The following is an 18515-nucleotide window of genomic DNA, read 5'->3' on the forward strand; positions in this document are numbered from 1 at the left end:
CTCTCGAACATGCTCTACTTCCTTTCCTTTTTTTTTTTTTTTTCGCCCACCAGAGAAAAATGACAACAAGCATACATACATATACTCTCAAGCATATAATGACACACGGCACTTGAGTTTCCCGTTACCGTGGGCTGAGGGCAGACAGTTACTTCAGTCGACGCAGACACAAATTAATCATCGTTGCAGCCGAGCCGTGTCAAATCGCCCCGGGGAGCCGGGACGAAGCGGCAGAAAAAACAAGGGTGAGGCAAAGGCGCTGTTACTGCTGCGACCTCGGCTCGGTGCCTCAACAACAGAGAGGTCAGTGGCAGGAAAAAGGGCGTGACCTCCATTGTGTGATTATTATGGTCTGGCTAAGAGGACAGTTAGTGCTGCAGATGCACAACCTGGTCGCACTTGGTCCTTGGATGATACCGTCTGTATCGTATGCAGAGGGAAAATACAGCAAATGGGGGAGGGTGGGAGGAGTTGGTGTAAACAACAGGCCATGTAAGGGAATTGGCAGCACCTTTCCCCTCGCGGACTGCACTATCGGCACTTCATATGTTACTCACACCACTTGCATCCTCTGTGTCATTTGGAAGTTTTTCCTGGTCCGATGCGAGGTTTTGGGGCAGGGATGTCTATGTGTACAGATTGTAAAGCACTCCGAGACAAATTTGTAATTTGTGAAATTGGGCTATTCAAATAAACTGAATTGAATTGAATTGAATCCATCGCACACATGCACATGCCCTAAATTGTGCATTGCTGGGAAACGCAATGGACGTCCGCCCATGTGGAAAATGCATGTGACACAAACACAAACGGAAAAACTCTCTCTTTCTGTGCACTGATGCCTGCATTGTCTGTAACAAAGTATTCTCACAATGGTGTGAGAACGAGGAAAAGAAGCGTGAACACGGCATCGCACACTTTCATCCCAATTACAACCGCGCTCGGCGTATGCGAGGATGGCTCAAGAAATCCGATGTGACGGCCACTTAACCAGAGCTTTCACTGTTTTAATTCGCCATAGGATTTAATTTGTTGAGACCGTTCCTTACAGTCTCTCCGCTTGCGTTCATTTAGCTGTGCCAGTCGGATTTGGTTGGCCTTACGTACACGTGGTTTTCACTTTAATGATAGGAGCAAAGCATCGTCTCCGTCACATCGACCAGTGCGAGATGTCAGGTAATTTGCACGTATGTGATAATGAGCATGTATCAATGCCAGTGATATTTGATTTAGTACGGGCAATTGCATCATTTATTTAATACCCTTTTACCAGCTGTGGTAATCGCAGGGGCAAGATGATACTAGCTAACCCAGTTATTCTGCAGGAAGCAGAGGACAGCAGGGCCCGGATGTAGCAAAGCAAACAGGGAGCCAGATGATTTAAGCTGTTTGTGGGGATGGTACAAGTCTGCTCACCTTGTTTTCAATAAACTACAAAACTATTTTTTTTCCAGTAACGACCAAATGTTCAATTGTTTTTCAGCCGCTTTTTTTGTCTCTACTTGTTTTCCTAGTTTTCTTGTTACTGCAATGTCATTATCTCCAGAGTTATGATCAAATAAATGAGACGATGCCACTCCACATGTCTTCCATGCACATACATGCAGTACTCAGAGGGGAGCGTCTGAGTTGTGGCCACTGCTAAAGGTGGACTCAGACAGATGTGTAGTTTTGTCGACGGCCTGCTAACACAGTGTTCCAGTGACCAAAACAAACACTTGTGAACAGTGTTTACTCATTTGCCCTTTCGAAGGGTCGAAGACCGGAGCTTCTCTTCTCCCAAACTGTTTGTTTCCATATTTTAAAATAGGTGTTGAGGTACAAACAGAAGGGCCCTGTGTAGAGATAGAGAGAGAATAAGGGAGAGAGAGCGATAAACTAGTGTTTTTTTCGAACATGTGAGCATGCATGAGCTCACTGCTGTGGAGCATCATGTCTTCCTCACCAGTAGATGGATTAGAGTAGGACAATTACCTTGACTTAGCTCCATTTACTATTTACCGAGAGAGGAAACTGGCAATCTTACGGCTGTGGGAAGCATCGTCAACTGACTGCAGAACTGACAACACAATTCATGATGTGGAGAAAAAAAACGTAGATAAAAGAACTGAATATTTATGCACTTTGACGGCTCCCTCCTCTTTCTCTTTGAACACAGAACAAGGAGAGAGAATATGCAGTGAATAGGAGAGCGGAGAAGAAGAAACGTCGAAATGGACTGCTGAGGAGAATGGAAAAGTAGATAGCTTTGTTCTTTTCAGTCAGGAACTCTGGTGGGTTTTGTTTGTTTTCACAAGGTGCAGACAGTGTTTGACAGGGCTCAAGGAGGTTTTCAAGGGACGGGCCACAGATATTGAAGGATTGAATTTGATCCTCGACATTCAGAGCCAATGCGGACCAGGAATGTCGCAACCCATCAGAACCCTCCCATTTCCCTTCTCTTTTCCAATATGTTATATTGATCGACTTATATATTTTGTTTTAAATACCATTGTATTATGCCTCACTGGGGCATATCCTGGTAGTTCTTCTACATTCAGACTTAACCTTCAAATGCATATATTAAAATCTCTGTTTGTCACTGTCACTGTATTTCTTCTTCTTCTGTCTATCTTTGTCATTATCCCTCCTTCCCATCATTTCCTTCCCCTCTCCACAATTTTTTTACACTAGCATGCTCCATTACTGCATCCTTTCTCTCCTACGGACCAATCAGCACTGGTTTCAGCGCCCGACTCCCCTCAGTTAGCACTCAGCTTGTCATTCTCCTTCTCCGACTCACACATGGAGAAACCCAGCATGGTGGAGCTGGCTGACCTCCCCCCCAGCACACCGTCCTCACACATACACATGAATTCCTTTTCACACGCGCACGCCCACGGCTACGTGAGACCAGGGGGAGCCTGAGGAAGGAAACGACGCACAGCAAACCACATTCCCAAAGCCCAGGGTACTGGGTAGCCAAGCTGAGAGGAGTGGGCTTCACGCAGCGAGACAGAACGCTTGGTGTGGTGTTCAGGCATGGCTGCAGTCAGCGCATGAAAGAAGTCTTGTAGGTGGAGGGGAGTTTGGGTTACGTCGAGCCCCCTGCTGACAGAGCCGGGCGTCGGACAATCCATCAGCAAGCTAATCAGACTGATCTGGAGCGCACAAGGACCCCGCGCCTCTGATGGCGGCGAGAAGCGCTTCAGCTTCTGCTGCTGCAGATTGGCCTGATTTATGCTACTCAAGCAGTGCTCTTATCAGGACCAGCAGTATTAAAGAGATTCTTACTAGGATGATCTCACTGCACCCCCCCTGCTGAGATCTAGGGCACCCTGAGCACCGAGCTCAGCTGTTAGTTTGTGATTCAACCTTCAGAGAAGGCTTTCAATGTGCCGTTGCAATATAATTCGATCAATAAAAAATTGTGGAAGAACTGAGGTTGGTTTAAGATTTTAACGTTAAAAGGGAGGGTTGGAAAACTAATTATTTGTACATTTGAAATGCATGAAAGTAAAGACTTGTATCTTCTGTAATGAATATTTTATTCATAATGTACTGGTGTTATTACTGTGCAACTGTGATTGGAATATTGTGCACTTTTTACTTATTTCAACTTATTAAAACATTTTTTTTTATTGGGCACCTAGGATGTGTATTTAAAACTGAAAAATAGTCTAGCCTCATATAAATATCATTATATTGAGAGGAGTGAAGATGTACTGATGTTGAGAGGAAAACTGAGTGTGAAGGAGAAGAAAAAAGGAACAGAGTAGACAGAGAAGACAAGACAGAAGTGCCTTGATTGAAAGTAGAGAACAAAAGTAACGTGTCCTGCATTCGGAAACTGAACACAGACCAGCGGGATCTGTTCAAGAAGCTCCACTGGGGAGCTGTTGTGGAGATTGCTTCGGGAAAATACAAGGCCTCAAGGTAGAGGCAGATGCTATAGTCGATGGAGCGCTGACTAATTCACCAGAGACATATGTAGAATACCATGGGAGGGCGGAGACAACACAAGGTGAAAGTGGGGTGTCATCCGTTGAGAACATCCAAAGCTTAAAGCTGTGGATGGCTACACTTGGAAAGCGTTCAAACAGTCAGACGGACGCGCTACATTTGGGATCCACTGGCAGCTTTAAGGCACCTATTCATAGTTAGAAGAAAGAAACATGGCGAAAGAGGTGCATTCAACACACGTTTTAGCTGTAAAGGCTACATCTGCTAAACGCTGAAGAAAGGAGCGTGGTCCTGAGCCCATTCCTGAGGCCAATTAGCCAGGTCTATGTGAATAAATCGAAATGAATACCTAACCACACCAATGACACGTCCAGAACTGCTGTTGTGAGGAGAACAAACCATTAAGACACTCCCCAGTGGCAGCAAATGGAAGAGAGGTAAACAACTTTTTTGGGGTCTAACGGTGCTCTCCTTCTGTGTAACTGTGTGTCAGCAGGGAACGACAGGAAAGCTTAGCATATTGCTTTTACGTCATATCAAGATAGATATGATGCTGTAAGAGGCCTTATTGGCTCTCCAGTGGGTAGCGGCAGGACAGTGGTGCAGCATCTGCCTGGCCTGAGTAATTAGGACTTCGGGGGATGATATCCCAAAAAAAGAACGAACAACAGCAAGAAAAGTAGACATATAAGATAGAGAGGAAAGAGAGAGGAAGCTCAATGCCTCAGTGATGGAATCGTCAATAATGGAAATCTGAAAATGATTATTACGACCACACCGAGAGGACTAGGATACATGCTCATTTAAATGCGACTGCACGTGCTGGTGTGATGACAGTGAGAAAGAGACACATAGTGAGATGGGAAAAAATCAATCTCCACACTGTCGTAATGAAAATATAGCGGCTTGTATATGCATGACCAGTCTATTCAATATTGATGCATACAAATAGATGCTAAAACGGAGACACGGCGGCCAATTCCAGGTGCTCGTCCAACACAAATGTAAGTGTGTGACGTGTTGGAGTATGTAGGTGAAGTTTAATGTGCGAGGAACTCACTGGTGCAGGGTTCATCCGGCTGATCAGCATCGCCGCGGTAGTAACCGTTGCGGCACACGCAGATGGTCGCGGCCTCGGCTGTGGAGCGGCTGTTGGGAGGGCACTGTAGACACAGACCTGGACCCTGGGTTGATTTGAAGGTACCCGGGGGGCATGCTGCGGGAGCAGAGAAGCAATGTTAGAAAATAAATGAGAAAAATAAATATGCACAGGCATTTGGGTCCAGTATGTCAGCTAGAATGGTGAGCAGAGATGAAAACAGACTGAGAAAAGAGTCCAAGTTAAAACTGACATTCCCACACAGGACCCCCGTGACACCACACATTAGTACACACTTATATGGATTAAACAAATGAGATGTAACATGTTTGTTAGTGAGCTTGAGGTGGAGTTGGTTCCCTTTGGACAGAGTTAGGCTAGCTGTTTCCCCCTGCTCTCATTCTTAATGCTAAGCTAAGATAAGCTAACCGGCTGCTGGCTGTTTTGCTGAATATTTGGCATGAGACATGAGTGGATCAGTTTTCTCATCCAGCAAAGATTTTCTAAAATGCCAAATTCCTTTAATACAGAGTCTACAATTGTGAAAATTAGAAAGTAGAAAGTTGGCAATCTGTGGTCCAACATTGGTAGTTGTTGCATTGTTGTGGTCACCATTGCAACATATGCCCCATTTCAATCATACATGATCACATAGACACACTATAAAGTACCAACATATAATCAGACATATATTCAATTTATATTCTGATCGTTTAACTCAACTTTTTAATCAAAATGATGGTGGCATGAAGATGATTGACAAGTTTGTTTGGTTTTAATTTCTAGATTTTGAACATAGTGACATTAGGTTGTAAGGGCACAAAACTGTCAATGGTCAGCTGGCAATTAGCTGTAGCTCAGCAGTATAATATTGTACAAATTGTGAGCTTAGTACATGAGGAAAAGTTGTAAATTAGTGGAGGTTGGCTTCATGTGTTTGAGCCTTAAATGTTAAAGGCTGTGGTGGAGGACAAAGATTATTGTGGTTGATATCACTGGGCCAGTACAGGCAATAACCAAATCCATTTACTCTCATCTCCCAAAAGAATACAAAGCTGAAGGGCTTCTGCACTGTGTGGAAGGATTTACTGACTATAATAACCATGATGAATGTCTAATATTTTAGCAGGCTTACTGAAACGGAGCTGAGATGCCGCTGCACTCCGGAGGGGAGGGGTTATAAATTGAATGGGACAAGCGTCCTACAGTTTCTCCAGCTGCGTCGATTTGCCCGAGTAAAGGAATGTAAAGGCTCGACTGCGGCTGAGAAATGGGGACGTGGGGTACTCACCGTCGTGTGAAAACACAAATGCACAGCGAAGATACATTATTGTAACAAGAAATTTGCATCGGGTAAAACAAACGATGAGTCATTGGTTTCGCGTTTCAGATATTCAAAGCAAAATAAATCGCTGCAAGCGGATCTCAATTTGCTTTCCACAAATAGTTCTATAGTATCTGATTAGGAATCCCATGACCCCTCGCTGCCCGGTCAAACAGTGGAGAATGTGGAACAGTAGCTATGTGAGCAAAACCTTCTCCCCTTTGTATCAAGAGGCCTTTAAGAGTCCATTTAAACATTGTATGCTTCATTTGAAAATGCACTGAGGGGTTCGGGAACCCGAGTCTCCTTTATTACGCCGTAAAAAGGGCAGGTTCCCTTTTTTTGCAAGTGTTCCATTCATACCATTCAGCCGGCCATCTCTGATGGGCTGTTAGTGAAGGATAGAGGGGTAAAGACAAAGCAGGGAAGAAAACTGCGGAAGAAGACAGAGGAGGCATCATGCACACACACACACACACACACACAGACACACTCAAGCCGCTGCCCCTTAACAGCGGCTGCTCCCTCATCTCCGTTGGTGACAGTCTAACAGACACACCAAAGGCTAACTGACCAACCTCACGTCTCGTCACACAACACTGTCCACACACAGCCGGACCGTCACACTTAAGCACACGTACATGACCGCACCACAACAACCACCGGCAGCTTATCAAGCAGGAGAAGGAGCTGGAAGGCACACGTGTATGGCTATCATGTGGATGTATGGAGGAGTATCAGGTTATACAGGGTTTACAAGAGCAACTATTTGAGTGCGTCAAAGACGAGGTTTGTGACCTCTCTTTATTTCATGTGCGAGAAGATCGAGCTTCATCTAATACAAGAACATTGAGACTCTTAAAACTCTCCCTGGCCCTATGGGGAAGCACACACCAGCTGCAGAGCCATTTTATAAAGCAATAACTTCTGAAGATATCAGAGATTACAAGACGATAAAACACAGATAAAAAAATTATTTTCCAACGGAGAGTGGGAGAGAACTCGTGTGTCATCATCTTTCATACATCGTACACACAGACACACACAGACACACACACACACACACACACACACACACACACACACACACACAAGCTTCAAATCTATTGGCCAGACTCTTATGAAAAGGGATCACAATAAGTTGTTCAGTGCATGTTTAATGGGGTGTAAGCAGAATATGTGCATTTGGGTTCTGCCCTCGGGTTGTGTGCTTACAGACAGACAGTCGCCGGCCTGGACACTCATCAACGGGCCAGAGGAAAGCGGGGAGGGCTGTTGCTGAATCAGCCATCTGAGATAGCAGTGCTGCAAAAATGCCCCTCGGCAAACTTGTCAGCAAAAGAATTCATACACACACACACACACACGCACGCGCGCACACACACACAGACATACATAAACACACACCCTAACACTCCCGTATCGCCATCAATGCTATCCCCAACTCCAGAATACATTTACCGAACTGATTTACACGGCAACTCGTGTAACCACCGCTGACCCCATTAAATGAAACGGTGCGCCCACATTTTCCGCCACTTGACTAGCATACGTTCCACAGAACCTGAGATAATGTAATGCCTCTCCTTGGACAACAGAAGATGCTGCAAGATCAGCATTACAGGAGGGGAGATAAGTGACAGCCAGGCTAAAACAAACAGGCAGCGATACACACACAGACCCACACACACACACATATAAATATTTATATATATATATATATACAGACATATATATATCAAGTACAGCAGAAATGTCCGTCTGGATTATAATTTGTACCTTGGAGCTGAAACTCCTTCACTAATTGACATAGAACATGTGCATGAATCATACCATTAAACTCATTAATTAGCTGCTCACTGATCTGCCTCACAGCGCAAGAGGGAGGAATAAACAGAAATGGACCAAAACATAGCGAGATAGTCAGAAAGCGATGTGAACAAAGTCAGCAAACTCTCCGAGCTATCGTTCGAAGGGGCGGGCAGCGTTGGGCTAAGTAGCTTTATGCTTCATCGAATTTTGGAACTGAGCCCAAAGTCTTTTCTCCTGATTTGTGAATATTTAGATAGGAGGAGGCCAGAAGTTCCTGTCCTGAAGGGAAAAAAATAGACCCATAACTCATCAAATGTGTTGGTTTACAGGGACAGGAGGGGATATAACATTAGATCAACAAGCAATTAGTCTCCCCAGTGAGAGGAGAACCCACAACTGAACTGGCTGCATGCAAAAACCAAAACATTCCTCCCTTTCAAGTGGTCTCTACAGGATTCTCTCTGTATTCTCCTCCTCTCCTTCTCGGCCCTCACATCTTCTTTTCTTTTGGTATGTCCCACTGGTAATGAATTGCTCTCGCTCTTCTCCCACCTTTCCTCCCCTTATTGCTTTCTTGTCTTGACTGACTTGACTGATCCTTGTTAAAGTTCATTGTTTGTCTCTCTTTCTGTCTGGAGCTCAGGAGAGAGTTGACGGAGGTATGTCAGCTGCAGGTCGCTGTTCACTACTCATCAAAGTCTAACTGCGATGAACCCATGTCACAGCAAGCCTGACCCTGAGACGTGCGATGATGATCTCTTCACTGTCATTCCCCCAGCGGGTAGTCTTTCTCTCTTCATCTCTGATAACGGCAACAATCTCAATCTGAATTCAGCGGATAAACAAGCATGTGGACTGACTTTGTACACCACACATTTCCAAATTCCAACTTAATATGGAGAAAACTCAGATCTCCCCTCTACATGAATGTATTGATTGGCCTTGGCGAGAGCTACAGGAGAAGATTTGCAACGCAAGCTAGTCTATAAGGAGAGGCTTTAACAATGGCTCATATGCATTGCTGCAGGTTGGACTACGCAATGTTTTTGCTGAGCGTTTAGTGCACACTGCAGGCAATACATCATCCGGAGGAAGCACGCTTTGTGTGTCATACAAGGGGCATGTGTTTAGAATGTGCATTTGCAGAATGTAAATAGCCCATCATAATCCAGGTTAATATGGAAGCAGAGGCATACAATTTATTTTGGCTTGTCAGATAAAGTGGAACTGTACAGTTAGGAAGCCAATGCAAAGTACTATGGTAAAGATGGGTTTTGGAAATGGATTTTCCACTCAAAGCCATTCAAAGTTACAGTACAGTAAGTCCTGCCGTGACTTTTTCGTTGGCATCACTCTGAAGTATGTGAGGTTTTAAACCACCAGAAATGTTTTGGCAGGAAATTGTGGGAAATGCAATTCGACGCAGGCAGCAGCAGATGTAGAAAGGTACTGTGGTAAATCTGAGATTTAAAAGAAAGAGTTCCATCCTGTAATATGAGATGTTTATCACATCAAAGAAAGTATGTAGCACTCTAATATTGACAACATTAAGCATGTCAAAGTTATGACTCAGGTTCAGACATTTTCTTTTGTAAAAATGCTTTTTGCTACGATTGGGGCGCGCATTGACACATCTACACATCTACACATCGACACATCTACACAGAGGCTCGGCACTCTCCGTCTGATTACAGCTTTGCTGCCCTGTGTGTTTCGTGTGTAGTTGGTGGAGGTGCGCGAGAGGCTCATATACACGATGAGCGAGCTGAACTCCTTGACATAGGAGGACAGTGTATGGTTTACATCCCTGAAAGATTGTATTCTATCCCTCTGGATATCCTGCGACATGTAGGGCCCGGGGACGCTACCTTCCCCCCACCCAGTAGGCAATGCAGGCGGCTAAACGCTCATCTGGAGGGAGCTGTGATTTGGGTGTGAGACTTCAACCCCACAGAACTAAAGACAGTGCTGCCCATGTTCCACAGAAATGTACGCTTACCGACCAGAGACAAGAACATTCTGAACCAGGTGTACACCAACATCTGGAGAGCATTCAAGGTTGCACCATCTCCACACCTCGGCTTATCAGACCACCTGTGTCTGATAATGACTGCATCGTATAAACCAGTAATTTGTCAAACAAGACCAGCTGTCAAAGCTACAAACACTCCACATTTCTGAAGAACCCACTTGGTCCCTGAACACATCTCACCTGGTGAAGAAAGCCCAGCAGAAGCCCTTCTTCCTGCGGGAGCTAGAACAAGCCGGCCTGCCTTCTGAACCTCTGGCAAACCTCTACAGACGCATGATTGAAACTATCCTCAGTCAGTGCTTTACTGTGTGGTCTACCAGCTGCACAGCAAAGAAGAGGAGGGAGGGAGCTAGTCTGTGTGGGTAGAACAGCACAGAGGGTGGTGGGAGTTACCCACCCTGACCTGGACCCTGTGTATGCTGGCTGCCTCCAGAAGAAGGCCAGCAACATCTGCGGAGACATTGCACACCTCGGGTTTGTTTTTTCCCCTGCCATCAGGAAAAAGATACTGGATGATCCAAATCCAGACTAACAGACTGAGGAATAGCTTTTCCCCCAGTGCAGTTTCCTCTATCACCCCCCCCCCCCTCTCTCATCCCTCATACCCAGCTCACACAATGCTGCAGATAAATGAAGATAAGCAATAAAACGAAACTTTTACAAAGCACTCTTGTCACTTTAAAGCCATTGATGCCTGTGTTTTATCTTTAAAATATGTATTTAATGTCTTGTTTTAAATCCGTAATGTAACTTTACCTGCTGAACTGACTGATGAGTCACTGCAACATTTTGTTGTGTCTTGTTATTAAGATGACAATAAACATCCTTATCATTATCCTTGAAATCCATACGTTTTTCCACAATATGTATTCACAGTGGGCTTTGAGAGATAACTCTGCTTGTCTGAGGTGTTAAAACATTGTGCAGAGAGGGTGCTTGACCCGAAGAAGGCCACAAGTTCCGGGTTAGCGTCAGTGACCCTTAAGTACAACTCTTAAGCCCCCAAAACACCCTTAACCCTCGCCCTCATCCATCACATGGGATGGATCACAGGCTTTGGAGTCATGCAAACACCCCTCTAGTCACAAACACTCATACAGACAGGCTTATGATTGGGTCAAGACCCCAGTTGACCCCTATTTCAATATTCCATTGCTCAATCACTCAGAAAAATAACTCTCACCCACTCAAACCACAGGCTGCATAAGCCAAGTGCATGCCTGCATTGATTTGCATATCTGACAAATTAGACAATATCAACCGAGTGGCGAAATGAACACGTTGGTGTAACAGAGGGGACACAAAACGTGGCCAGACAGCCAACATCTTAAAACAAAAAGGCAATCAGTGCCGCAGCCTATTCGTATTCAGTCTCGCTCGTCTGTCATTGTTCATTTTCTAGCCAGAATTCACGTAATGAGTGGCTTTTCCAACCCAGGTGTTCCATTTCTTCACAAGGTCATTGAAAAGCATTATGCAATACCTTGCGACAGAGGCATGGCTGGAAACAAAGGCATTTGAGAGAAAATGCCCGCAGGATATTAAAAGTCGGAGTACAATATCTCTTAGGGGTATGATCTATTCATTCGTATAAACTGCTTAAATAAATGTTTTGCATATTTCTCATAAACTGCCAACAGACACCCATGAGAAACATCTCTGCCCAAGATCTGATCCGATCGGAGGCTAAAAGGTATGTAACTTCTCTCAAGTGTGGTCATTTCCTCTGTCCTTGAAGGCATCAGGGTTCACAGTGGTTTACATCACTTGGCAAGTCTGGTCAGTGTATGTCTTTACTAACTCCTGTCACCACCTTCTAATCTCACCGAAAGAGACAATGTGAGGAGGAATAAAAGAGGGCCGGAGAGGTTTTCTCTCGAATAAAGGGATGGTTAAAAGAGTTTAGAGCTTGGAGCATACCTCGTCGGCTTTTGTTAAGAGCTGCAATGCTGAAGAGTTCCTCCCACAGAACACTGCCCCTGATCATTAATCATCTGTCCATTCTGGCCCTGTCAGAGCCTTTTCTTTCGAGCAAAAACCAGCACCTATACCCACAACTGCCCACGTACATACAAACTCAAGCCTACGCATAAATTCAAACACATACTTCTTAACTTTCTGCTACCCTCACCAAACACCGATCTTCTTGACATGCCTGCCCTCTCAACTCGCTAATACAGCAACGTCTGATGCTGCAGAAACCCCAGTGAACACCACTTAAACCCCGTGAGGAAGCTGAGACATCCTCAAATTAGGCTACCCTTTGAAACTCCACATCTTGTTATATTGCTGTGTAGTTTTGTATCGGAAGAGAGAGGCATTGACGAACACATGAGGAAAAGAATAATGAGAAGATAATAGGAAACACATTACCCATAATGCCCTTATCTTGGGTATATAACGTCAGTTCAGCAGCGTGTTTGTAGAATGAAACCATGTCTGACTGGATTCGATAGAGGGCAGTGCAGCAGTAAAATAACTAGAGACAGTGAGACAGTGTCCAGTTTAAGAGAATAAATAGGCCAGTGAGTGATTCCTCCAAAATAATCTCTTTGCTTCACATAAAGAAGTGAAATCTCCAAAAGTCTAATGCAAATGAACAGAGCAGGTGTCTGCTAGACAATGAATATCAGAAGAGACATTCTGTTTAAATTAAGGTGTGTGTCTGTGTGAGTGTGTGTAATGCCTTAACAAACCGGCGCACAATTTAGCAGACAGCCCACGCCCCTGGGCAGGCTGTTACCATGGTAACCTCACAGCCAGTATTTTTTTGGCCAACACTTTCCCTTTGAACAGCCGGCCAATGACAGACCAGCCGACTGGGAAATCTGGCTGACTGAAAGCACATGCATGAGTCGTGTGCCTGCATGCGCTTGCACGCGCATGTGTATGTATGTCCACAGATCAAGACGGCTCTATAATTTCTTTGCGCCACAAAGACTCATCATAACCGAGTGTTGCGTTGGCAGTTAGCCGCTCAGGTCAATTCTATTTCCCAGGAAGAAGCAGCTATGGGCCGTGGCGCCGAGCATATCTTTCAGATAGAGGAGGGGTCAGAGAGGAGGAGCGGGTGGGGGGGGGGGGATAGATACAACAAGGAGGCCTTGGTATTCCAGGAGACTCCACTGTGCCGATCCATCCTTAGGCTGGCAAGTGTAGTAGAGAAAACCGCCCTCCCAAATATATCGCCGCTCAGCAGGCAGTAACATGTGCTTGCACGACAATCTACACTGTAATCAGAACCTAACAAGGGACTGACCAGGCTCATTGCCCACTGCCAACTGACAGAGGGAGAAAAAAGGAAAAGGGGGGTATGACAGACAGAGATGAAGAGTTACTTGATGAGGGGTGAAATCAGTCAAGAGAAGTTATGTGAGCAAGGAGCATTTCATTGGCGGTGTTTGATTGCAATATGATTGCAATGCTGATTTGATCAATCTAACTTCACTCAGCAAAAAGCCCCCGACATTACTTATTAGGCCACATTATTGTGGTTTTGGGGCAGGGATGTCTATGTGTACAGATTGTAAAGCACTCCGAGACAAATTTGTAATTTGTGAAATTGGGCTATACAAATAAACTGAATTGAATTGAATTGAATTGTGACGGTGCGAGGATTTTCACAAATGTTATTGTCAAAATAAATTGTGTTCGTCAACTCACAAAAATGGCTATTCAGCTATCTGGAGGTTATAGTAAAAAACAACAGTTGTTGCCTCCTCTGTGGAGTTGTTTGGGGATTATGAATATGAAGGATGATCAAAATGAGGTGATCGAATCAGCAGCTACAGGCCTCGTCAGTTACCATACGATTCTGTCATACGGTGACTAAAGTATATTCTTAAAGATAGATAGCGTTCTCTTCCTTACCACTCTACGTTGTGAGAGACCATTAGCTTCCTCCGTCTCAGCACTTGTCTCTTTTAAAAAGGATCTAGCTCATTAACTTCATGGCTCGATCAATTAATCTATAGCAGTTAGCCAAAGATGCCCACTCTTGCTCTTTTGGCTCCTTTGCTGTTACACTGTCTATTACATTTATGGCCTTCAAGGCTTTTTTTTCACTGCTCATAGCTCTGTCACAAGCCGAGCTTAACCTGATGAGGTGTATATTGTAAACAATATATCATTATGGTGGGAAAGGTAAGAGGACAGAGAGAAATAAGCTTAGTCATCCAGATATTTACTTTTGCTTTAATATTTACAATAAGAAACCAAAATACAGTAACACAAGATGTGTTTAGTGAACACGATTTAGGCGACAGCTTCGAGCTACAATAGGACACTATGGCCGTATCTTATAGTGATACAACGGCAAGATGCACAGCACATACAGCTTAGAACATCCACACTCATCTACATCAGTCATTACATAAATCCACAAGGGAAAAGGAAAGACTGTGCATGCAGGTAAGTGTTATAAAAGGAAAATGTCTTCATGTAAATGATAATTTAGTTTGTCCATTCGTGATCAAAGACATGCGCCAGCTTTTTGAAAGGCTTTGTTGTTTTCTATAATCAGGTTTCTTGGTTTTATTTGATTAAAAAACATGTTCTAATAACAAAGAGCTGGTTATAGCATAATTAGGCAGCTACAGTATGAGTAGCAATTAACTATTTCTAATTATTACTTATAATTATAGAAGCTTTTGCATGTGTAGGTAATCTTTAATGCAGTTCCGGCTTACATCTAAGCAATGTGCCTGTAATATTGACCACATATAAATGACTTTGTATGTATTATTGTTTCTTTCCCATGAACTACATGCATTCAAATCAGATGTGCATGTCTAAAATATCCTTGAATTCAATTTGTCCTCGTTTTTCCAAAAGCAGTGAACTCTAAAAATGCACAGGCACAGCAGCTGTTGAGGAAATAATCTACCTGCTGGTCCCTAAAGCTGTCGCCGAAAAATCCCCCCCAACACTCTTAAAGCGAGTCAGAGTTGCAATCAGGCCTGTGTTTTCATGAGAAAAACAAATGCCTTCAAACAGTTGCGTGTTTTTTGAGAGGAAGTTTTATATCCATACAACAGCTGACATATTAAATTATCCAAATTACTTTTTTGTTATTAACTTGAAAACAGTTGTACACATGTGGATACTACTATAACACTATAAGGTGGGTGAGGAGAATTGAAAGCTCTTTTTTAAATTAATATTTGTATCTTAATGTGCACATTTACATTTAGATTAAAAAGAAAATCTGAGGGTAATGCACTGCTAACAACCCCCATCTTAATCTAGATGATCCCAATAGCAGCTCATTCCTTACCAGCTCATTTATTATTGAAATGCTTTGAGAATTGTTCTAACAAAGCACAATAATAGCGTTAAAATACCCATGTATCCTAAAATACTCGGCCCATGGGCTCAGGGTTGAAGCCCCGTTAACAAGTGGAGAGGCCTGTGAACGGGGATGAGTAATTATGCACATTTGAAGGTAGCAGAGACTATAAAACAACTGGAAAACAAAGGTCCCTTCCCTGTTTACCATTCGCTAATTTGATTCCTAATTGAGCATACACAACACAATGTTTACACCAAAATGTTCTGGCAAAGACAAACACCAATGGCAAAATCACACAGCTGAACACACCTCACTCTCCTCTCCAATGAGCTCTGAGCGTGTAACCACGGGAGGCCCTCCATCCCCAACACCATCACCTCCGACCTACTATATCCCACGAGTAAGCGCGTCTGCACCCTGTCACGCAGATGCTGCCATTTTCACACACGACAAAGAGGCTGTGAGACATAGAAAGGAGGCCAGAGGTCAGACGTGGAATTAGAGATGGATGACAAGAAAGGAAAGTGGAGGATAAACATGAATCTGGCATTTTTAAAACCAATAGTGAGCTTAGATCCTGGCCTCATGCGGTAGCCTCCGTCACTGATGGCAGGATGCGAGGTTGGCGAACAGAAGAGGAGATGGGTGACGTGAGCATTACTGCGATGGAAAGGTCATCGGCAGCAGCGCTGCCTGCTGGGATAGCAACGAGATCAACCGTCACAAAAACACTCCCTGCAGACTAAGAGACGGCCAAGCTATTATTTGGGAAGTAGGGGACGGGGACTAAAAAAGACTGGATAACAAATGCTGCTTCAAGGAACTGCATCTCAGGATGGGCGTGTTCTTTTTAAACATATGTGATCCTGTTTCAGGCCCAGGCATGACAAGAAAAGCTCAATGGATTAATCACTTCTTTCGAAATATTGAACAGATGTGTTCATCAACTGTTCCGTTGAGCAGAGGCCGACCCAATTCTTTGGCATGCAATACACCTGCAGCTCTGAAATCCTCCAAAGGTAACCGGGGCCCACAGCACATCTATATTCATGTCATATTTACATATGCATGACCCCTACACGACCTTCCCAGAAAGCTGTATTCCCTTCCCGACAGACAGACAGAGAGACACGCACGATCACACGGAAACGGTGTGTGTGAAGGTGGATTACAGCCTCCATCCCACCTGTCCAAATCTGGACAGTACTGACCTTTACCAGGCAGCCTTAGTCCATATTCCCTGAGCTATGACACTGGCAAACATATGTGTTATTGTAGCTGTGTGTGTGTGTGTGTGTGTGTGCGCCTGAAGGGGTGAGGGAATGTGGGGCCTCCTTAAGCCAGTCGAACATGTTCACACATTGTCGGATTGACGGAGACCACGAGTCGTTCATTTGATTGCAGAAGAGCATGATTGACAGCGAACAAGTGCATCACAGCAGCGTCAGAGAGCGAGGGGGCTGACTTAAAAGTGCATGTGACACCTCCTCGTTAGGTCTCCGTGACATTGCGGGCTTTGGGAAAGACATCCACTTCGAGGGGAAGAAACACGACAAACTGGGAAACAGGATTAACTGTATGAATGGCAGATAGCCATTAACGCAAAGATACGGCCTTATAAGGCGCAGTAGCAAAAGTGTGTGTGTGTGTGTGTGTGTGTAAAAGAGAGAAACAAAGTCAGTTTGTGCATGCGGGGAGTAAAGTGGAATGATTTTTGTAGTTTGGCTTTCTTGAAGAAATGCTACTTTCTTGATTCTTTTTGTTCTGAGTTTTTTTACTCATAGTTGATGCACTTATTGTAAGTCGCTTTGGATAAAAGTGTCTGCTAAATGACACGTAATGGTTTGATTTCAGGTGTTTCCAAATAAATCAATACATCCTTCTCAGCAGCCACTTACAGTACATGCCTTATCCCATTTGAGAGGGTATTAAAAACCCACCAGTAGAGCTGCACACACATGATGTGCAGTTGCTCTAAAGACAGCTGTTTCATGGACAGATGTTGAACACTTCATTCACTGTTTCAGTGTTACTGTAGGGGATGACCCGGGGGCATTTATGGTCTTGCGTGGTCACATTCAGCACGACTGGAACATAAAACACACATACATATATTTATATATATATATATACACATACAGTGAAACACACCACAACACTGTACTGTAGAACCAGAGCAGAGCACAACTGCATGAACAGGGTCGAAGATGATATGCAGTGACATCAGGTATGCATGAACACACACATACCCATGCAGAGACGACAGGTAGGACACATTTTTTGTAAATGTGTTGTCACACGTCAACGGTCATGCACGCGTCCTTGTCGTCACATTTTGCATACAAATGTTGTGCAAGGACTCTTCTGAACTGCATCTGCACAAGAGGTGTACACTGCACACGTGTTCGGAAGGAAACCCTTGGGTACACACAAATGCACAAAACAGACTAACACACACACACACACACACACACCTTTCCTGGGCAGGACATATTGGATTAGAAGTGATTTTTTCTTCTTCTTTGCTTCGTCTCAGAGGTGCTAGATTAAATGCCATTCCCACTTTACTAGAGGAGGCTCGAAAATAAATCATAAACACACACCTGAAGAAATGCAGACACATACACACACACACACACACACACACAGGGAGATATATAACATGTCGGCACCCCAAAACACGAAAGCACCCGTACGGTCCAGCGCGTCTGCTCTTTGTATTTCAATCACTGAATCGATGGTTCTAAATTGATTGTAGCTGAGCAGGGGCCAGAGATGTTCCCCCTGGCTCACTGCCTTGGCCCTCTATTGATTAGATCTGAGAGAGCCAATTGCTTTCACACTGGATTAAGGTGTTCCGGAGCAGTGACCACGGAGAGAATAGGCTTTGTAACATGAGAGACACACAAACAAGGACCTCAGATCAAGGCCAACAACACTAATTAACAAACTAAAGGAATACCTCACCCCCGAAGTTACCATTTGTATATCAATAACCCGTGGTACATTGAATTCT

The 18515-nt window shown here is 44.2% G+C and overlaps 1 protein-coding gene across 5 annotated transcripts in view; it reads right to left on the reverse strand.

Annotated features, from left to right (window-relative positions):
- Positions 1–18515, reverse strand: part of LOC130197538 (ephrin type-B receptor 1-B) — a 164295-nt gene that overhangs the window by 63469 nt on the left and 82311 nt on the right. For all 5 annotated transcript variants that reach the window (XR_008832488.1, XM_056420241.1, XM_056420242.1 and 2 more), the window contains exon 4: positions 5003–5158. Coding sequence is in view for 4 of the 5 variants with exons in the window: in XM_056420241.1 (XP_056276216.1) it covers positions 5003–5158 (156 nt within the window). In the remaining variant the exon portion in view is untranslated. The remainder of the gene's footprint in view (positions 1–5002; positions 5159–18515) is intronic.

The sequence above is a fragment of the Pseudoliparis swirei genome, chromosome 8 (genome assembly GCF_029220125.1).
Source record: "Pseudoliparis swirei isolate HS2019 ecotype Mariana Trench chromosome 8, NWPU_hadal_v1, whole genome shotgun sequence".
Taxonomy (NCBI): domain Eukaryota; kingdom Metazoa; phylum Chordata; class Actinopteri; order Perciformes; family Liparidae; genus Pseudoliparis; species Pseudoliparis swirei.